This window comes from Drosophila teissieri, chromosome 3L, assembly GCF_016746235.2.
Source record: "Drosophila teissieri strain GT53w chromosome 3L, Prin_Dtei_1.1, whole genome shotgun sequence".
Classification (NCBI taxonomy): domain Eukaryota; kingdom Metazoa; phylum Arthropoda; class Insecta; order Diptera; family Drosophilidae; genus Drosophila; species Drosophila teissieri.
The window spans coordinates 22,119,877-22,140,083 of NC_053031.1; the positions used below are offsets into that span (position 1 = coordinate 22,119,877).

Below are 20,207 nucleotides of genomic sequence, written 5' to 3' on the forward strand. Positions count from 1 at the left end.
TTCGTGCTGCCGCTGCCGCTGCTGCAGATGCTGCTGCTACTTCTGCTTCTGCTGGGGTAAGATGATCTTTGAGGCCAGGGCCGCGCTGGCAGTCCGAGTCTGTTTGGCGCTCAGAACGACGGCGACGATTTAGTCTCGGATGGACGCTACGCTGCCAAGCACCGTCAGTCAGGCTTTCGCTGCTTTCTCGCTCTCGCTATCGGAATCGCAACCGCATAATATCCGACCGATCGCGAAGTTATTCGGCACTATGTGCGCCACGTGATTACTGAAGTTTCCTTCGAATGCCGTCGCTATATCATAGGCGATAATTCGGATTTAAAGTGTCATGTGAAGAGTGTGTGTTTGGTATAATCAGTTGATTTTCATTCAAATATACCCCAGTGTTGATGTTAAGAAAAACTAGAAAAAGTAACATCTAAAAGGAAAACCAAATAAAACTAGTGATTTGGTCATCGAATTTATGCCGTTCTGGAAGTATACAATCTGGAAAAGGTAAGATTTTTGTTCTGACAAAAAAAAACATATTAAGTGAATAAATAAAACATTTATTCATTGAATTAATGAGTCAATAACAAGTTGAAATTCTGCACACATAAATCAAAGGCTTATCGCTATAACAACAGATAAATACATGTTGAATAAATATTTAATAAATATATATTGAATATCTTAATAACTACCACTTTGTCACCATTAAGTCAGATAATGTTTTCGGATGGTTGTGCTTAAATATAAACAATTAAAATACATTAAAAGTCAATAAAAAACTAACACGAGGAGTTACAACCTGCTGTTGTTAAAAACGGAACTTATTTAATATACATAATGTATTTATCAATGTAATATTAATAATATATTTGTTAATAGTGGCGCTTGTTAGTACGAACTCTTTCAACATATGAACTCAAAACAACAGAACCAACCATACAAAGACAAATCTTTTGCAAAGAAAGTTACCGATTTTCCTTAGTTATTAAGGACCAAGCTTAACTTCCATGAGTTCATAGCCACCACTAAGGACGGCCAAGGGGAAGCAGAAAAAGTGTAATGGCGAAGACAAAAGAAGCTCATTGACATGCTCATTAATAATATTATTGCCTTTTGTGCGATAAGTGTCAAGAAATTACTACAATAGGGGCAGAGAATGGACAAAGATGGGAGATATTCAAACATTTAATTGTCCAACTGCTGTCGGCAATCAAGCAGAAAAGGGTCAGGGGCTGCCTGAAGCGACTGGATCGTGGATCCTCGATCGCGGAGAATGAAGGATCGGGGATGGAGAATGGAGAAAGGAGGATCGCAGATCGCAGATCGAGGATTGCGGAAGCAGACAATTCAAACTAGAGCGTGTGACTGCTGAGTGGATTTGCATACTGCGAATGTCCGTCTCCAGCGACTGGCAAGGCTAATAATAAAGCATATTACCGGCGATTGTACGCCATATAGAAGGGATTCGGGTTGAGGAAGGGTTTGGATTTGGATTGTAGATTGTGTCAATGCTCTGGGGTTCAGTGGGCTGTGTTCTTGATTCTCGTTCTATTTTGTAGCGGCTTCAAAATATTTGAGACAATCGTGGTTTGCTTGTTTGAACACCTTTTCTCCCTCTGTTGCCTTTATCTGATTTGGCATTGTCCATCATTTTGTTTGCTTTTAAGGACACATTTTTTTGGAACCTTGTTTATTATTCTTATTGAGAGAAATCCAACGTTCTTCCCATTTAGTTCAGCTCTGTCAACAGAGAGTTGATGAGCTTGTTGAGAATGTGGCAGCTACCAACTGATCTGGTTCTTATTGTCTAAGCCGCTCTGAACCTGTCCCCATCAAGTTCATCTACAGATTTCCAGAGATTAGATCCGAAGAATTATCCATTTGGCTTGCGATCAATATGTAGTTTCTTTAGCAGTTTAGGTTTCTAATTAATTGTCTGTTTCTGCTTAATGTGTAACATTAATCTTGGCTTAATCGATAAAATTGACAGCCAAGATCGTTCCTATATTGCGAGAAATGAACAATGGGGATTCCATTTTAAAATTTGAAAGGAACCTGCAGAGTCAAATATTTCGATATTGCACAACTCTCGTGTACTCATTGTTTTCCCACAAACCAAACTGGCCATCGGACCTTCGGAAGGATTACATTCACCTTATGTTCGGGCTCGGCTTGAGGACTTTTAATTAGCTCCAGGCATGGGAATTATGTCCTCCTCCATGACTTCTGCTACTTCTATTCAGTGAATTGAAGGGGTCCTAAAGATGCTCCAAGAACAGGCCTCTCAAATATGCGGCTGGTTACGTGGATTAGTGGCCTTGGTCGTTGTCGTGATAAAGCTAAAGGATTGAGATGCCGCCTGCGGATAGAGATAGCTAGATCTGCAAGTTTATAGCTTAAGCGTGCCGCTCAATTGGATTTCAATCGGGTTTCTGAATAAGGATCGAAATGATCTTTGACTTTTTTGTTCTTTATCTACATTAATCGAGTACAGCAAGATATATTGCAATTTAAAGCCCGTCTATGCATATTAAACGAATAAATATTTAGTTCTATGAGTGCTCGGCAGAAAGCACACTTTACCGTAAGCAACATATTTTTATAAACTTTATTTATGAAAGTAGTGCAGCAGTAATATGGGATGTTCTCAAAGTCCGAGGTCAAATTTGCCCATCTTATGTAATAATAGCCAATTCTCAGCTTACGCGTTGTTTATGAATCTATTTCCCCAATATTTCTGACAAAGTGCAGTCCAGCTTACCACTCCAGCTCCACCAGCTGCATTAACTGCGGTTCTAAGTCGTAGGTACCACGAGATTTTTGTCGGCGATGGAAGATCTCCTCGATGATTTTCCTGCTTTCTTAAAAAGTGCACCGCTGTGCCGAAAATTGTCACGGTTTCGCGTTTGATGGCTCGCTCGCTGTGAAGGTGCAAATTTAATGTTTGCCAATTTAGCAGCGCTCTGCTGTCACCTTTGGTGTCCATTAGCGAGCGTTTATATGCAAAGTGCCGAGCATTGGCAGGCCAGCTTCGGATCTTAAAGCCGGCGGGGTTTGAACGGGGCCAACCGCTATCACAGAAGCAGCGCCCCATTGTGGCAACACCACCTGCTGGGCGCATTTCGCGGAGCAGCTCCCTGCCACTCGCATCCCTGGTCCGGAAAATGAACAGACTGGGAAACCACTGCGGAGCACTTAAGCTGGCTGGCATTGAAGGTAGTCAGGACGTTCAGGGGCAGTTCTCTTCAAAAAGGGGTGATAAAGAATTACGAAGATAGTGACAGCCACAACACTTTTAATATTAACATTAAAAATTACATTTATAATAACTATACCACAAATATTGACAATACTAAATAATAATAACATAATAATAACGGAATAATAACATTTAACAAAAACAAATTTATTATCCTTAGCTTTGCACTTATCAATATATAAGCTACTTATCTCGTATGCGTTTCATCTTTAAATATTACATTTTGGTTGCTTTTTTGGACTTCACAACATAAATATATTTTAAGCTCCTATTGATACTCAAACCATATATACTAAACGTATCTAGTTTATTGCCAATTTTGGTGGTTTGAAGATTTAATGCAACAAGCTATCCACCGAGAAGATGTGTAAAGGAAAACACCAATAAATTATGATTAAAAAAAAAGCTAAGTTTCGAGATTGATTGTTCAGCTCAATCAATCTCGAAACTTAGCTTAAATAGGTTCTATTAAATGTAACAAAAGCGAGCTTATCAAGTTTCGGTCCTTCGCATAAAAACGTATGTAATTAAAATAACTTTAAACATTAAAAATGAAGAAGTTTGTCAGTTCAAGGCCCGTATTTCCCCAAAAGTGGCAGCTAAGGCCTTCATGGAATACGTTATTTGCACACAAATGTGTCTAAGAATTTATATTGTATATCCATGACAAAATTGATCCCTCCCTCGGATTCTTCATGCTCATTAAATAGTTGACGCAAGATTTTCGCAGATATTTTATTTGCTCTTCGCCGTATCTTTTCTCGCTTGACCTTAGGCTTTATGGGCTGGCAAAACAAGTCACTGTAGAACATTGCATTAGATGTGTGAAAAAGTCTTCCCGGGAAAAGGGAGAGGGGTTCTCGAATGGACGAGGAGGGAAGACGACGTGCAGGGTCTTCAGACATTGTCGCGACCGAAACTTTGATGGTGCAAGCCCAAACCGGTCGCTGCATACCTCAATTTCTATCCACGACCTGTAGCGAAATAAAAAAGCAAAATTGCGAAAAAAGAATAAAATAAAGAGAAACGCAGTGGGTCATCGGTTATGCATGCTGCTGCTTGCCGCTGGAGTTCTCATTCCTCCTCTGGTGATTTTTGGCGTGGTTTCGTGGTTGTTCCTATGGCCATGGCCTCGTCTCGATCACAGCTGATCTGAGCTAGCCCGATGGCCAATGGTTGGTCCGCCAGCAAGAACACAATCCAGCGAAAAAGCCTGTGAAAATAGGCACCATCAATAACAAGGACAATAGTGAAGAGGTCGCCAGAACTGGACTTCTCAATTAGTCGCATAGAAACACATTGGATAGGATAAAAGATTGGATAGATTGGATAGGATGAAATCTGAAACTAATTATTGCAACCGAATAGGACCCCTAAATCATAGTTTCCTTGTTTTTGAACGTTAAGTGTTCTTATTGGGCATGCATAGGTTTTTTATACCCGTTACTTGTACAGTAAAAGGGTATACTAGATTTTTGAACAGTATGTAACAGGCAGATGTCTGGCCTTGTCCGTCTCTAGAGACATAGACGCAGCGCAAGTTTGTTGACCCATGTTGCCACGCCCAATCTAACGCCCACACTTTTGAAAAATGTTTTGATATTTTTTCATGTTTTATTAGTATCGTAAATTTCTATTGATCTGCAATAAAACTTATTGCCACGCCCACCCAAAAAAAACCGCAATTTAAAAAAATGTGTTGAGATTTTTTTTTACATTTTTAATAGTCTTGTACAAATCTCTCTATTCGCCAAAAATCTTTTTGCCACGCCCACAAACCGCCAAAAACGGTCAGTGTTTCTCCTTCGCACTTTCACTAGCTGAGTAACGGGTATCAATTAGTTGGGGAAGTCGACAATAGCGTTCTCTCTTGTTTTTATATAACATTTTGCATTTCATTTGATCATAACCCTATCTTGTTTATATGTAAATACCTCAAAAGGTTTGACGGCCGTATAAATGCACTATCTAAGACTATTAAAAAAAGCTTCAGGGCTAAAAATAAATAGTGAAATTGTATAAATTAAACAAGAAAGTAAAGATATAGACTAAGGCCAAGTCAGGTAAATCCAGTTAAAATTAAAAGTAATTAAAAAAACATTGTTTCAGATATTAAATGTTTTAATATATGTACATATTTTAATTTGATACCCATTTAATATAATTCAAATGCATTCTTAATTTCTCCTTTGTTGTTGCAGATGAACCAGCTGTGCAAAGTGTGCGGCGAGCCGGCGGCTGGTTTTCATTTTGGGGCATTTACATGTGAAGGCTGCAAGGTGAGTTCATTACTATGTGGGAATGGCGACCCAAATCGATATTTTATGTAATTCATTTGTGACAATTGTGAGAAACTGTAGAGATGCGATTTCGCACATTTCGTAGACAAAATGTGCAAAAAATGATCTTGATCTTGGGCTTTACTTTTACACAAAGCATAATCGAAAACTTTATTACTGTAATTAAAATTCAATTCGGTAAATTAATCGATTTTTAATTGACTATAAGTAGATACGTGTGCGCAGAGGCCACAGAGGCTTACCTTCAAGTAGCATGGGAAAAAGTGCAAAATTCAGAGCAGTCCGCAGGAGATCCATATATAGAGCTGGGTAAGCCCCAAGGCGAGTACAATTGTGAACTGCAGTCAATCAAATAAAAATTACATGCATATTAGATGAGTCAGCACAATCGGAAACAAAAGTCCAAGACACCCATCAAACACCACTCAAAATTAAACTTCAAAACCAACTGAGGGCAAGTTTTCCATCTCCAACGTGAGTTGGCATGGCTCCAAAACAAAGGCAGTCAGCTGTTATACGTTAAATGGATCACGAAGAACATTTCCTGTATCTTATATTCACAAGTTGTTGTCCGAATTATTGACGCATATTCTGTAATTGAAGCAAGTTCAATGGGTGGAGCACTACATTGACAGGTGCAAATAATAAAAACAAATGGAGTAATGATAAACCAATTGTGGCAGTTGTTTAGTGGATTATCTGATATAGACTTTGTTCAGTTTGAGGCAAGCTATTTAAATGGACTTATAATCGACAAATGAGGTAGCCGAACATATGTTGCAGATAAAATATTTACATAATTTGTTTACATTATTTACTTTGATTTAAATTAGAACATTGGGTCCGTAAAAAATTATCCAGAACCCTATGCCTAAAAGATCGTGATACAAATTGTAGTTTAGTTTAATGAAGTTATAGGTAATACAATATTATTTAAATAAATATCTTCTATAAACAACTCATACTTTAACAATATTAGGTTAATACTTACGATATAATTAAATTTCTCGACTATCGGATACCCGTTACTGATCTAGTAAGAGAGCAAAGAAGAAATTTCAAAATTTATATTGATAAAAGTTGGCTAGTAAAATAATAAAAACCTTTTTCGAAACTCTCTTTTCATGGACAACATGTTTTAGCCTGTCAATAAAATAAATATAATAAAAACCAATAACCAAAACATATTTTTGGACGTTGGAGTAGGAGTAACAAAAATATATTTTTGCATATCGAAAAATGGTAAAAAAAAAAAAGGATTTCTAGGCGTTAAAATGGATGCAAAATAAATTAAATTATGGATAAAATAAATTAACTATGTATCTAGCTTTTATAAATCTGTGTCTATATGTGTACTGTGCCTTTGGCCGTGGACGTAGGGTGTAATATGCTTCCATTATTTGGAGCCCAACTCTTACTGTGCATACCAATAGACTTGAATGGCTTCAGAAAAAATGTATGAAATTTGCACTCCAGTCCCTGCAATTCTCTGATCCCCGTCCATCATATCGCAGACAGTGTTGTCTCGTCCATATCTCCTCATTGGAGGATCGGCATTCGATAGCTGGGCTGCTGTTTGTTAATGATATATTTAATGAAGCCACTGCCAGGACATTCATACAGACAAAGTCAGATCGACTCAGATAGAAACCATGATATTATATACAAGTTATAGGGTAATGACTCAACGAGTAGCGGGTATGAAACCTAAACATTTTTGAAATAAATAGTCAAAATTACTTCCTGTGATTCTAAATGAAAGAAATTACCTATGAACTATTCCTTTTCCTCCGCAGTCCTTTTTTGGTCGTACGTACAACAACATTGCGGCGATAGCAGGATGTAAGCACAACGGAGATTGCGTGATTAACAAGAAGAACCGCACGGCCTGCAAGGCGTGCCGCCTGCGCAAGTGCCTCCTGGTTGGGATGTCCAAGAGTGGCTCCCGCTACGGTCGGCGGTCTAACTGGTTCAAGATCCACTGTTTGCTGCAGGAGCAGCAGACGACGTCGGGCCTCGGAGGAGGGAGCTCCTCCGGAATCGGATCAGGTGGCGGAGTGAGCAGTGGGAGTCTGGAGCAACTGGCGCGATTGCAGCAGGCCAGTAACCAGGCGCGGCAAACCTATCAGGACAAGACCAATCCCTGCATTAAGTCAGCCACGGCGACATCACCCAGGATCGAGAGTGCGGCGGTGGGCACAGGAATCGGTGGCGTCGCCTCGCCGTCAATTCTTCAAGCGGCCAAGTTCCACCACCATCATCACCACCAGCAACAGTTAAAGCTCGAGTCTCGCCTCAGCAACTCCCCGAGCGATTCAGGAGCATCATCTGCGGGAGATCCCAACGAAGATGGTGCCGCCAGCGTCTTTAGTGGCCAAATCGCAACACCATCATCCACCAACGCCACCAGCCTACCCAAGCTGGATCTGCGGCATCCGAACTTTCCTGCCACCTCAGAGCCGGATGCGGATATGCAGCGGCAGCGTCACCAGGAGCTGCTTGAAATGTTTCGCAGTCACTCGGAGCCACTGTACAGCTCCTTTGCCCCATTTAGCCACCTGCCACCTGTGCTCCTCGCCGCCGGAGTTCCGCAGCTGCCCATTTTCAAGGATCATTTTAAAGCTGAGCTGCTGTTTCCGACGACCAGCAGTCCGGATATCGAAGAGCCCATCGATCTGTCCTTTAGATCACGAGCGGACCCTGCCAGTCCAATGGCCCACAATTCGAATAGTCCCAGTTTAAGTGAGCCCGCTGCGGCCACCCACTGTTTGGGGGAGTCCCCAAACTTCGTCCGAAAGTCCACGCCTCTTGATCTCACCCTGGTGAGGTCACAAACGTTGACAGGCTGAGATCATCTCGTTATTGCCAGAGAATTCGAGTGCCAAAACAATTTCGAAAACCATAGGCTTAGGTATGTAAAAAGGATTCAATCAACTTTAAATATAGATGGGTTTCAGGATGATTTACGGTAACTTTAATTCGGTTTACTAGTATATTTATGATTACTTTTGGGAAGTTACAAAAATGTATCTCAGATTAGAAAAATTATTTAAAAATTGTTTTAAGTTCTTATCTACTTGAAACATAAGCTACAAAAAACATATGAGCAAACCCATCGATTCAAAAACTATTCATATTTTAAAATGCCGAAGGACATTAAACATTTTGGTGCCAGTAAAAATATTGTACAAATATCAATATGAATTTACATAACTATAGCTCAATGACAGTAAGAAACCTTATAATAATAAAATGTATTAACTTAATAAATGTACAATACAATATTTAGCCCAATTTATTTTGCTTAAATTTTTATTGTTTTCTTAACTTATGTATAGGAATTCTGTAAGACTAAGATAGGGTTGAATAATTTAGAGTGTTGTTCTCGTATTGACTTTTTGTTTGTTTTATTATTTTTAAACTATTTATTTTCTTAGAAAGTTAAGAATTTTACAATGTAAATAAGGAAACAAATAAAAATGTGTAGAAAAGAAATAAGTCTTGTTATTATTTCTGAGCTTCAGTAATCCGTCTTCTGTGTTTTTTTTACCTTCAAACTTCCAATGAAAAATTCCTTCCTTTGGATTTTGAGACAGTCAGCCTCATTCTATTGACACATGAGCGAACTTTTCCTTTCCATCTACAGCAGAAATTTGTTCAGTATACAAGATAATTTCAACATATATATACATATGTATTTTCAATTCAACTGTCACTTCATCTGGGCTTATGTGTATATCCATCAAGACGGAACAGAAAGTCCTAGTCAATGCGTTATTCATTGCGAAATAGTTCTGGCTGACATATTTCCAAATGTCAGGCTACCTAGACGTTGACTATATAAATGTAATTATGACAGACCAAGACAGATGAGAAAAGTTTATACCAGCGCAAGGGGAGCGCACCGGCTGGAACGGGGAATAGAGACCAAAACATATGACTTACGAAACTTTCCCAGAGAAAAAAGAGTGCATGTAAATTTATCAAGTGAGTTGCCTAAGTTATTGCGCAGGAGTAAGTTACAAAGGAAACACAGTATCTGCGAACTCAAAGCAAAACAAATAACTAAGGAAGCGAACTCTAAGTATAGTCTTTCAAGCCAACAAATAAGTTATAAGTTGTGATGTTCACTCAAGGTTGATTTCATATTGATTATATACCACCCTTTTCAGCGGGACAACAAAAAGGCCATCACATATCAGCTGCCGACTACACATCTCTGCTGATTTATACACTTTAAACACTTCATTCCACTTACGCTTGGCCATCACTCACACTCCGAGGTGTGCATATATACGAAGGCATAACTCTTGATTGGCTGTTAAACTGTCGAATAGCAATTCACACGTCTATCCGATAGGTATACGTCTACATCGGTGTGTTTGGGAGAGTATCTTTGGGAACACGCCCCCCGAGAGAAGCGCTCAAAGTGAGATACAAAGCTAAATAATCGCACGACACACGCACAATTAGCCGCGCAAACAGTAGCTGCTGAGCAAAAATAATACCCCCAGCGATTTCCGAGGGGATCCAGGGAAGGGGGCCAAAGTGGGAGACTGGACATCGTGAGCATGAAACATCGACTCGCGTGCTCAATATGCTTTTAAAATGCATTTATGCACGGTGATGGGGAATGGTGCGCCGAGATACAAGTGCCCACTGGTGTAGATGCTTGTTTCAGATGCTTTCGCAATGAGTTTTATTGGTGTCGCCGATAGAGATCTACCGATAAATGGAAAGCCTCGGCATGAAGGGAAAAAGATAAGGTAAACGAAATTCATTGCAGCAACTTAGATTGCCCAAAAACCAGAGACCACCCAATTTATGTATGTAATACAATACCTGCTCCAATAATAATCATAACATTTGAGTCGATTTACGACGGCTGAACTTGAAGCATTCAATAAAATGAAAAAATAAATAAATCTATGGCACAGGGAGAAAATGAAATCAGTTTACAATCCGATACAGACTCAGCGGGCGAGCATTTACAAACAATGAAATTCAATGCAATAATTCAAGATTCAATTGAATTTTAAGTACGCCCAGCTCCGAGCTTCCTTTTGTATCCGTAACTAGAAACTGACGATAAGCTGAGCCAACCGACTGTCAGTCAGTCGATCAGTCAGTCAAGCAGGCAGTAAGTCCCCCCGACGGCAATCCATCCCATTCCCGATCGTCTGTCTGTGTGTCTTTTCGCCTGTGTGTCGCGCACGCGCATAAACTTCTCACTGAGTCAGCTAGCTCTGTAAGAGGGAACTGGCCCCAAAACCGAGTCAGTTATTGGTGTCGGCTAAGCTGTAATAGTGGCCTACTCACTTGAGGACTGAGTTTAAAAAAATATCACAAATAATACTGAAATTGGTGAAGACGAAAGTCGAGCAGCAAATCAAACAATAATAATAATTAGACTGGCAATAGCTAATTAATAACTTTTTGATTCGAAAAAGCGCTATAGATTCGTGTATTTCACTTAACACAAGCTCATTTCTATCATATTCAAAATTTGGTTTATTTAATAGATTAGTGAAACTACCAAAAGGTAGCCCAAAACTAACCAAAAGGAAAAAAGATTGTTTTAAATTGCCTACTAAGAGGTATCACCAATGTCAAGGAAATAAATGTATTTATTTATTATTAGTCTTTTAATTTATTGCTTATTTGTTATAAGATGCCAAATCCGTTTAGCAGCATTAAACCAGACACAAAAACACTCTTTACCTTTCCGCTGTGAAAGCGCGGAAAGATCACCAACAACACGGTACAACAAGAGTTCAGAGTTGTCAATAATTAATTAATTGCAATTTTATTGCCACAGAAGCCAGCTCCTGCATACAAAGTACTCGATGTGCCTTACACTCGAATGCTCCCCCGTCCCGGGAGATACCAAACAATTTAATGGCTTTTGTTAGCTCAAATAAATAAAGAAAATTAAGGCTTCCTAGCGGTGCGGACGCTAAAACAACATTCTGGATCTTAAAAATGAACTAAAACTGGCTTCCAATGTTGCGAGGAGCCCACTTAAGAATCAGGGGATCATATGGAAAATTTAATAAATAAGTGCATAAAACAGAATTCATTTAATTTAACAATGCCGTTATCTTCCCTGCCAAAAATAAAAGTAAAACAAGAAAGAACGCTATAGTCGAATTCCCCGACTATCTGATACCCGTTACTCAGCTAGTGGAAGTGCGAAGGATAGTCTTTAACACTGACTGTTTTTGGCGGCTTGTAGGCGTTAGAGTGGGCGTGGCAAAAAGTTTTTTGGCAAATCGATAGAAATTTACAAGTCTAATACAAAAATGAAAAAATATTAAAACATTTTTCAAAAGTGTGGGCGTGGCAGTTTTGGGCGGTTTGTGGGCGTTAAAGTGGGAGTGGCAAAAAGTTGTTTTGCAAATCGATAGAAATTTACAAGACTAATACAAAAATGAAAAAATATCAAAACCTTTTCCAAAAGTGTGGACGTGGAAGTTTTATGCGGTTTGTGGGCGTTAGAGTGGGCGTGGCAACATGAATCGACAAACTTGCGCTGCGTCTATATCCCTGGAGTCTGTATGCTTAATCTCAACTTTCTAGCTTTTGTAGTTCCTGAGATCTCGACGTTCATACGGACGGACAGACGGACGGACAGACGGACATGGCCAGCTCGTCTCGGCTTTTGATCCTGATCAAGAATATATATACTTTATATGGTCGGAAACGCTTCCTTCTGCCTGTTACATACTTTTCAACGAATCTCGTATACTCTGGCCAGCTCGTCTCGGCTATTGATCCTGATCAAGAATATATATACTTTATATGGTCGGAAACGCTTCCTTCTGCCTGTTACATACTTTTCAACGAATCTAGTATACCCTTTTACTCTACGAGTAACGGGTATAAATAGTAATACGTGAACATATTAATCGAATATTTATTTGACAATGATTGAAAAATTAAAACTATTTTTACTTTTTAAAATTTTGAGTAATAAAACACACGCAGAACACGGGACTGTTAAGGAAACCTTTGCTTATAATATATTATATTCAAATAGTAATGATTTTGTTTTTGAAACTAATTTTTTGAATAAAACAACTAAGTTATTTTTGCTTTATTATATTATTATATTGTAGTTGCAAAAGAACGCAAGACGAAAAAGACATTTAGAAAAGTTTTATACAAATTGCATTAAACCTGAGAGACTAGTTAGCGTGAAAACGGTCGGACGGACATCCGTACATAGATATGTATGTATATGGACTTGACTGTTGATACTGATCAAGAACATATTTACTGTATATGGTCACGAATATCTCCACTTCAGGCTAAAAACAATATATCCTCTGCAAGGGAATACAAAGGGTACTCAAAGGTAAATGAAAGGGTACTCAAGATAAATAACACTAAAAGAATTCAAATATCATAATAGTATGTAAATGTAAAATGATTTAAGCAATTATGGTCGTTCGGAAAACGAAAGAGTAATTTAATCAGAACACAAAATCCTACATATGGAGCCGTTCAAAGATTTAAGTGACCCAATTGTACAGACCAGTCCACTAAAAACAAAAGCAAAACAATATTTATTCGATTCTGAACCGCCTGATGCTGCAGGTACCTCAAAGATAAAAAATTCGGAACACGTACGTCCTGAAATTCGACCAAGAAAAAAAGGAGACTGTAAACTGGGTCCATAAATTTAACTTCGTTGTATTTACGTATATATGTATGTATGTAATATATGTACCTCACATTAACATCTGCGTAGATTTCTTAAACTTTTGAATTAAATTTGTATCTAGCTTTAATAGCTTTTAGTTTAGTATACCCAATAATTGTAAGTTGTACTTCATTTCTTGAAGTATAAATAATTTTAAATTGATAACATTTAGTGCGGTAAATACTTGAAACTAATCAAGAGGATTGTAGCTATTCAAATTAAAAAAAAAAAAAACACTTTTAATATTTTCTCAGCCTTTGTAAATTTTGCATTTCTGGTTTTCCTACAACAAGGTCGTGTTGTAGGAATCACCCTAATATTTGAACCGTATACTGGTATTTTTTTTCGGCCTGCAATCGGTAACACCATGCAGGGTGTCAGAGTTTTGACTTCGCCGGCAGCTGTGCAAAATGTATCCCGTGAGCTCTCAAAAGAGGTCCTGGACCTTCGCCAACGAAGGCCAGCTCATGGATTTCCGTGTGGAGCAGAACAGCAAGTACATCGAGTCGCACGAAGACGAGGCGCAGGGTCGCGACACTAAGGAGCACTTTCTCACGCCGACGGAGGAGCGTCTGTTGCTGAAGCAGTACGAGATCTACCTCTTCGACTTCTGCCGCCGCTTCGATCCGCCGATGCCCAAGTGCGTTGTGGGAACAGCCTTCCACTACTTCAAGCGGTTCTATCTGAACAACACCCCCATGGACTATCACCCCAAAGAGATTCTGTAAGAAAGTATTGTAGGCGAACAGGCGGTTTATACCTCTTAAAACCTTTAAAAAATACCTTTTCAGAGCCACATGCGTGTTCGTTGCCTGCAAAGTGGAGGAATTCAACGTGTCCATCAACCAGTTCGTGAACAACATCAAGGGCGACAGGAATAAGGCCACAGACATAGTGTTATCCAATGAATTACTGCTGATTGGACAGCTTAACTACTACCTTACCATACACAATCCGTTCAGACCCATCGAGGGGTTTCTAATAGATATAAAAGTGCGATATATATTTACATTTCTATTTCAGATCGTTGACATTTTGATTTTTTTTAGACTCGCAGCAATATGCAACATCCAGAGCGTCTGCGGCCACATATTGATAGTTTTATTGATTCCACGTTCTACTCGGATGCCTGTCTTTTGCATACGCCCTCGCAAATTGCATTAGCTGCCGTTCTCCACGCTGCCAGCAGAGAACAAGAGAATCTTGATAGCTATGTGACGGATCTTCTTTTTGTTTCCGCCAGGGAGAAGCTACCCGGACTCATAGATGCCGTGAGAAGTAAGTTTGTCTTGTGAAATAACGCACCCAGCTCTACATTCCCTTTTCCTCACAGAAATTCGTATAATGGTGAAGCAATATCAGCAGCCCGATCGGGATAAGGTTAAGGCCATCGAGAAGAAGTTAGATAAGTGCCGCAATCAAGCAAATAATCCTGATAGCGAACTGTAAGATGTCCTAATTAGTTCATGCATTCTGTATTAAATAGCGTTTTTTCTTTAAAAGCTATAAGGAGCGCTTACGCCGATTGTACACCGATGAGGATGACATGCCCGCGGACGATGCCTCATTCCACATTGCAGACGTGAGCTCGGATACATCTGCTATGAACATAAGCCAATAGCCTACAAAATATTTAATTAAATGATGTAAGGATGCACTACTGAGTAGATTTAATCGACATTAAAGCATTTTATAATTTACCATTGTTTAATTGTTTAAATTTATGTGTTAAGTATTAGCTTACGAAACAAAGTTTGTTCCACAACACCAGTTTGGAGTAAATAATTATTAAATCCAATTATTGCGGCGCTGTATACCTACCTTTTTAGTATTTTAAATTAGATGTCTTAAAGTTAAAAAAAAACCAAGCAATGGCTTTTCAAAACCCCGTTTTGAAAATCCGCTAAACGCTGGTTGGGAATATTTCGTTTGTGGTCAACGGCCACACTGAGCCCAAAGAAAAACAATAATAGTGGATTTAGACACAACAAATAAAAGAAAAAAGAGAATTCGAAATGCACGATTTTTTGCCGTCGATGGATGTTCTCTTCCTTGGATTACCGGGTCACTACTCGGTAGCTCTAATCACGCTTCTCCTGTGCGTTTTGATTGCTTTCTACTTCGCCAACATCTTCAAGGACAAGGGAGTGGGTGTTTTTGCCGGAAGCAGCGGAAATGTTCTGAAATATTTCGGTGTTTTATCTTGCAGGAACTGGAAGACGAAGGTTTGGGGGCCGACGAGCCGCGCGATGAGGAGGATTTAGAGTCGAAGGCTCCACAAGGAGAGGAAACCGATGACGACGAGGCCTACGAAGAGAACTCCACCGACAGCGAAGTAGAGCTTATCGAGGAACAGCTGCCCGGGCACAACTACAACCACCTGATGGGCCAGCTCAAAGCCAAAAGGTTCCAGCACAAAATGGAGAAGACTTTAACTCCCAGCCAAATCGAGGAGGAGTGCCGAATAGAGCGGGAGCAGCTGGCGGCCATCTTTGAGCTCCTGCGCAAACAGGAGGCGGAATTAAACCTCCAGGACCGCATAAGCGACCAGGATCTCAAGCAGCAGGTGCGGCTCTATCGCTGAAGTGGCACAAGCCTAAGCTCATCCTACCTAAATGTGCAGGATTGTGTGATCTATAAGTTAAATGTTTAAAATCCAAGGCTTTGCTGTTGCCATATCTGGGCCACTTACTACGGGAAAGTCTTTAGCCAGAAAGCTATATTATCAGTCGATAACGTCGGCGTATTGTTATATCATAGTTTTATGTAAATTATATGTATTCCAATTCACTCTTTGTATTCTGTGAGTTCCTAGAGTAATTAAATTTTGAATTATCAGTTTTGTAGTAAATGTTGTGATCTTAAAGTATGTTGAAATCGGTTTTCGAATTAGAAATATGTATATATTTTTACATTTTACAAGCTGTGCTAAGGCTCAAGCTCAAAATATATTCTACGTAATATAAAAACCTAGCATAACCTTAGTATTTAAACATATTTAGTTGCCAAATTCGATGATTAGAATATGAGTATTTATATAGCTTTCTAGTGTCATTACTGGATTTATTTGTTTAATAAAGAATGTAAAGCTGTGTCAAAATGTAACATATGTACATATATTCTAAATAATCACTTCTAATTTAGGGCAGAATCATTTTCTGATCGTTTCTTAACCGACGATAATATTTATCTGTTTGCTATAATTTTTAAAACTATTGACTACGACTGGTTTTTTTGGCCTTTTTGAAAATAATTGTATTAACAAATAGTTTCCATCAACACACCTTCGATTGGATCAGTCGAAATGACTAGCGCGTCAGTTTCAAAATCGTTAGTACTAAAATGTTTTTAAATTCACGTGGAGCAGAAATTTTGTTGGAGTTATAAATACGTTCGGTTCGGTTTGGTTTGGTTGATGTTTAAACGTGTCGTTGTGGCGCCAATGCCCATGCATGTTTACTATCGTTTATCGATACACCGCGTACACGGCAACCGTGTGTGACCAAATCAAGCACACAATCGTTGACCAACACTGACTGCACAGCAGACAACAACAAAAGCAACTGCAGCAACACCGACGTGCGTGTTCCTGTGTGTGTGTGCGTGTGAGATTGGAAGACAATGGCTGCAGCTGCGGATCTGGTTGTTCCTACCCTTGCCAGTGAGTATTGTCCGGGTGCAATCCCCACCAGGTGGTCACTGAGGCGCCGTAGACGCCTTGGAACATCGAACGTAGCCACTTATTCTGCCCGGGTAGCGAAGAAATGCGAAAAACCGCGCGACCTCGTGTTTCCACCTGCTAATCGGGGACACCTCTCGATTCTTCTCCACAGTTCGCTCTAGCGTGGCTGTGGAAGTGTGGTCCTCGGCGGGTTCCAAGCAGCCCTTCGAGCCCAAGCCCCACTTGCCACGCGAGGAGACGAAGAGCTCACGCTCGATCTGCTTCAGCCCCGACGGCCGGTACTTCGCCTACTCCAACGGCCAGGAAGTCAAGGTGCTCCAGGCCAGCCGGGACAGCGCAGCCAGCTGGCCGGCCAAGTGCGTCCTGCCCAGGCCGAAGGCCTTCTACCTCCAATTCTCGCCACGTGGCAGCTACCTGTGCACCTGGGAGCACTATGCCATCACTAAGGACCGGCCGGAGGGGTCGCCCAATCTGCTCGTCTACGATGTGGCCACCGGCGTCGAAGTGTTCGCTATCGTCCAGAAGAACCAAACGGACTGGCAGCCCTCCTGGTCGGCGGACGAGTCCATCTTCGCTCTGGTAGTCGGCGGCGAGGCACTGTTCTATGACCTCGGCGAGGGAGCGGAGAAGGGATTTGCCTCCACATCACGCAAGATAGGAGGCAGTCGGGGCGGTATGCTGTCGCTGGGTCCCGGTAACTGTCCCCCATTCCTTGCCTTCTACACGCCGGGCGCCAAGGGCGCCCCGTCCATGTGCAAGCTCTACAAGTATCCGGCGCTTGGACAGAACCAGACCGTAGCCTGCAAGAGCTTCTTTCAGGCGGATCGCGTCGAGATGTTGTGGAACAAGCGGGGCAGCGGACTGCTCCTCCTAACCAGCACGGAAGTGGATAAGAGCGGTGCCTCTTACTACGGCAACCAGGCGGTGCACTTCATGGCCACCAAGGGCGACACCTGCTCAGTGCCCCTGTCTAAGGAGGGACCGGTGCACTGCGTCAAGTGGAGTCCTAAAGCAACCGAGTTTGTAGTCGTATACGGCTTCATGCCCTCCAAGGCGGCTCTCTACAACCTCAAGTGCGATGTGGTCTTTGACTTTGGTGAGGGACCACGGAACTGTGCCTACTTCAATCCGTTCGGCAACCTCATAGTTCTCGCCGGCTTCGGCAATCTGCCTGGAGCTGTCGAGGTGTGGGATGTGGCCAAACGCGAGAAGCTAGCTAACCTCAAGTGCGCCGACACCACGGTCTTTGAGTGGCATCCCAATGGCGAGTGGTTCGTCACGGCCACCACGGCACCCAGGCTCCGTATAAGCAACGGGTAAGTGGATCAATTCAAATGCGTATACTACTATTAACGCAACTTTCTCGCAGGTTCAAGGTGTACCACTACTCCGGGGCCCTGCTCCACGAGACCATGTGGCCACAGGGTCAGGAATTGCTGGGAATTGAGTGGCAGCAGTTTGCGGATAAGACGTTCAGCGAACCCAAGATTACCAAGGCCAAGCACGAGGGCATCAAGTCCAGCCAGCCAGAGGCCAGCAAAAAGGCTTACACACCGCCCCATCTGCGCTTGTTGAAGGAGGGCAAGAATCCGGAAAAGTATCTGCCCCAGCCGAGTATTCCCGGACTAGCCCCGGCGGCAGCAGCAGGTAATACGACGCGGAAGTTTTGGCACAGGCAGTACGACCTGGACAATCCCATTATGCGGCGAGGCGAGCAGGGCCAGTGCCAGCTGGTGGCGGCGAACGGCGCGGAAAGACCACTGTCTACCGGGACCTCGGCCAGCCGCCACAACCGGCGCTATCGGCCCTACCAGCACAAACGCTACTAGGCTCACGACTCACGCAGCTTGTCAGCTCCTCTCACTCCTTCCACACACATTTTGTATTAGCATGCCATTAGGATTAGGGATTGCGCGGCTGTAAGTAGGCTCGGCTGTGTTTGCTAATTGCTGTTTGCATTTCTATTCGCCCAGCAGGTGGTGCCAATGGGAACAAGAGGAACAACAAGAACAAGCAGCGAAGCGCTAGAAAGGATGTCAACGTTGTAAATGGCGGCGATGCGGATTCTGTCCCGACTGAGATGACCGAACAAGGTGCTCCGGTTGCTCGTCAGTCGCCCGTTTTCGTGGCTGCAGAGGAGCGGAGGCAGCCGCCCACTCCCAAACAGAAATACCAGCCGGATAACGCTGCCGATCAGCCACAGATTCCCCATGGACAGGGACAGCCCAACGGCCAGAACATCAGCGATAAGGAGCGCAAGATTCGCAGCGTCGCAAAGAAGTTGTCGGACATAAAAAAGCTGAAGGTTCGACGCAGCCAGGGCGAGAACCTAGAGCTGAACCAACTAAACAAGATTAAGATGGAAGCACAGTACCTGGATGAGCTTAAGGCTCTTAAGCAGTCTGCCTAGGAAGACGTTGATGGCGCTGGCGATGACGGCGGCGGCGAAAAGTCTGAGAGTTGCGAGAAGTAATTGCTCTTGTGATACACCAACTCTTCTCAGCTCCACTTCACTCTATTTTCACCTCCTGTCCGTCCCCTTCCTGCTGTTTTACGCTCAGTTTGTGGCCCATTTGCCGCAATAAGTTTCAAGTTAAAACATTTTTCTACTATTGTGATTTCCTAACTATTTTCGGCAAAACGTACAGTAACTCCCGTAAACAACAAATTTATGTACCAAATTGTGCTACCAAGTAATAAAGATGTTTCCACCAAGATCCACGGATTACTGCTCCCAATTCGACTTCTTTTTGATAAACTTTTCTTGTCCGTTCTCCTGGACAGCCACATAGTATCCCAGGCTCTCGTACTTGTACCTCATATACGCGATGTAACCGAAGACCCCGGCAAACGCGGTCAGTCCCAGGCCCATGATGATCTTGTTCTGAAAACGAATATGATATACAATTCTAGAAATCGTTACAATCAAATTGAAGTTTAAATGAAACCGCACCGGCTTCGTATACAACTCGAAGTTGATCAGCCGGAAGACTCCGGTGCTTCTCATAGCTCGGATGCCATCTCCAGGGCCCTGTTGCTTTTTTTCGCTCATCCTGGTCGCGTTCTTCTCTTAAATGCTTTTAAATATATTGCACAATGTAGTAAATATAAACATGTGAAAGGACTGAAGCCTGGGAACAGTGTGACCCTCGAACTGAAAAATACCTTCTATGGCAGACACAGTGAAGACTGCCCCTGATGTGCGACATTGGTTCCCTTTTAAGCGGGTGAAAAATATTTCGACATCAATAATCTTTATTCTGTATTCTA

The 20,207-nt window shown here is 41.7% G+C and overlaps 6 protein-coding genes across 9 annotated transcripts; 4 read left to right on the top strand and 2 right to left on the bottom strand.

Moving 5' to 3' along the window:
* Positions 1 to 247: 247 nt before the first annotated feature.
* Positions 248 to 8,423, top strand: LOC122617528 (protein embryonic gonad). Its single transcript, XM_043793423.1, has 3 exons — positions 248 to 495; positions 5,452 to 5,529; positions 7,347 to 8,423. Exons 2-3 carry the CDS (start codon positions 5,452 to 5,454, stop codon positions 8,397 to 8,399), a joined length of 1,131 nt encoding a protein of 376 aa, XP_043649358.1. The 5' UTR covers positions 248 to 495; the 3' UTR covers positions 8,400 to 8,423.
* Positions 2,276 to 4,203, bottom strand: LOC122616940. Its single transcript, XM_043792529.1, has 2 exons — positions 4,021 to 4,203; positions 2,276 to 2,350 (listed from the first exon to the last, which is right to left on the bottom strand). The coding sequence occupies exons 1-2, from the start codon at positions 4,201 to 4,203 to the stop codon at positions 2,276 to 2,278; spliced, it is 258 nt and encodes an 85-aa protein (XP_043648464.1).
* Positions 8,424 to 13,618: 5,195 nt separating the features above from the next.
* Positions 13,619 to 14,958, top strand: LOC122617392 (cyclin-H). Its single transcript, XM_043793239.1, has 5 exons — positions 13,619 to 13,979; positions 14,047 to 14,248; positions 14,305 to 14,533; positions 14,589 to 14,700; positions 14,759 to 14,958. The coding sequence occupies exons 1-5, from the start codon at positions 13,666 to 13,668 to the stop codon at positions 14,874 to 14,876; spliced, it is 975 nt and encodes a 324-aa protein (XP_043649174.1). The 5' UTR covers positions 13,619 to 13,665; the 3' UTR covers positions 14,877 to 14,958.
* A 238-nt stretch (positions 14,959 to 15,196) lies between these two features.
* On the top strand, positions 15,197 to 16,093 carry LOC122617464 (matrix-remodeling-associated protein 7). The gene is made up of 2 exons (XM_043793329.1): positions 15,197 to 15,402; positions 15,465 to 16,093. The coding sequence occupies exons 1-2, from the start codon at positions 15,271 to 15,273 to the stop codon at positions 15,837 to 15,839; spliced, it is 507 nt and encodes a 168-aa protein (XP_043649264.1). The 5' UTR covers positions 15,197 to 15,270; the 3' UTR covers positions 15,840 to 16,093.
* A 493-nt stretch (positions 16,094 to 16,586) lies between these two features.
* On the top strand, positions 16,587 to 19,675 carry LOC122615627 (eukaryotic translation initiation factor 2A). 4 transcript variants are annotated; one of them, XR_006325861.1, is made up of 4 exons: positions 16,587 to 16,916; positions 17,089 to 18,253; positions 18,307 to 18,856; positions 18,911 to 19,079. XR_006325861.1 is itself a non-coding variant. In XM_043790645.1 (4 exons), the coding sequence occupies exons 1-4, from the start codon at positions 16,877 to 16,879 to the stop codon at positions 19,345 to 19,347; spliced, it is 1,920 nt and encodes a 639-aa protein (XP_043646580.1). In that variant the 5' UTR covers positions 16,589 to 16,876; the 3' UTR covers positions 19,348 to 19,675. The 4 variants fall into 4 exon arrangements, 2 of the variants coding, with proteins under 2 accessions (XP_043646580.1, XP_043646581.1); XR_006325860.1 differs by having other exon boundaries at positions 16,588 to 16,916; positions 18,914 to 19,079; XM_043790645.1 differs by having other exon boundaries at positions 16,589 to 16,916; positions 18,307 to 18,584; positions 18,911 to 19,675.
* On the bottom strand, positions 19,539 to 20,074 carry LOC122615629 (small integral membrane protein 8). The gene is made up of 2 exons (XM_043790647.1): positions 19,891 to 20,074; positions 19,539 to 19,821 (listed from the first exon to the last, which is right to left on the bottom strand). Exons 1-2 carry the CDS (start codon positions 19,987 to 19,989, stop codon positions 19,663 to 19,665), a joined length of 258 nt encoding a protein of 85 aa, XP_043646582.1. The 5' UTR covers positions 19,990 to 20,074; the 3' UTR covers positions 19,539 to 19,662.
* Positions 20,075 to 20,207: the final 133 nt, after the last annotated feature.

Bases quoted from the DNA above. Each gene is read 5' to 3' on its own strand.
- LOC122617392 (XM_043793239.1), top strand. From the start codon at position 13,666: ATGTATCCCGTGAGCTCTCAAAAGAGGTCCTGGACCTTCGCCAACGAA. The intron at 13,980-14,046 runs GTAAGAAAGTAT...ATACCTTTTCAG, and splicing joins TATCACCCCAAAGAGATTCT to AGCCACATGCGTGTTCGTTG. The intron at 14,534-14,588 runs GTAAGTTTGTCT...TTTTCCTCACAG, and splicing joins ACTCATAGATGCCGTGAGAA to AAATTCGTATAATGGTGAAG.
- LOC122617464 (XM_043793329.1), top strand. From the start codon at position 15,271: ATGCACGATTTTTTGCCGTCGATGGATGTTCTCTTCCTTGGATTACCG. The intron at 15,403-15,464 runs GTGGGTGTTTTT...TTTATCTTGCAG, and splicing joins ACATCTTCAAGGACAAGGGA to GAACTGGAAGACGAAGGTTT.
- LOC122615627 (XM_043790645.1), top strand. From the start codon at position 16,877: ATGGCTGCAGCTGCGGATCTGGTTGTTCCTACCCTTGCCA. The intron at 16,917-17,088 runs GTGAGTATTGTC...TCTTCTCCACAG, and splicing joins GGTTGTTCCTACCCTTGCCA to TTCGCTCTAGCGTGGCTGTG. The intron at 18,585-18,910 runs GTAATACGACGC...CTATTCGCCCAG, and splicing joins AGCCCCGGCGGCAGCAGCAG to CAGGTGGTGCCAATGGGAAC.
- LOC122617528 (XM_043793423.1), top strand. From the start codon at position 5,452: ATGAACCAGCTGTGCAAAGTGTGCGGCGAGCCGGCGGCTGGTTTTCAT. The intron at 5,530-7,346 runs GTGAGTTCATTA...TTTCCTCCGCAG, and splicing joins TTACATGTGAAGGCTGCAAG to TCCTTTTTTGGTCGTACGTA.
- LOC122615629 (XM_043790647.1), bottom strand. From the start codon at position 19,989: ATGAGCGAAAAAAAGCAACAGGGCCCTGGAGATGGCATCCGAGCTATG. The intron at 19,822-19,890 runs GTGCGGTTTCAT...ATTCGTTTTCAG, and splicing joins TCGAGTTGTATACGAAGCCG to AACAAGATCATCATGGGCCT.
- LOC122616940 (XM_043792529.1), bottom strand. From the start codon at position 4,203: ATGCAGCGACCGGTTTGGGCTTGCACCATCAAAGTTTCGGTCGCGACA. The intron at 2,351-4,020 runs GTCAAGCGAGAA...CTCTATCCGCAG, and splicing joins GCCAGCCCATAAAGCCTAAG to GCGGCATCTCAATCCTTTAG.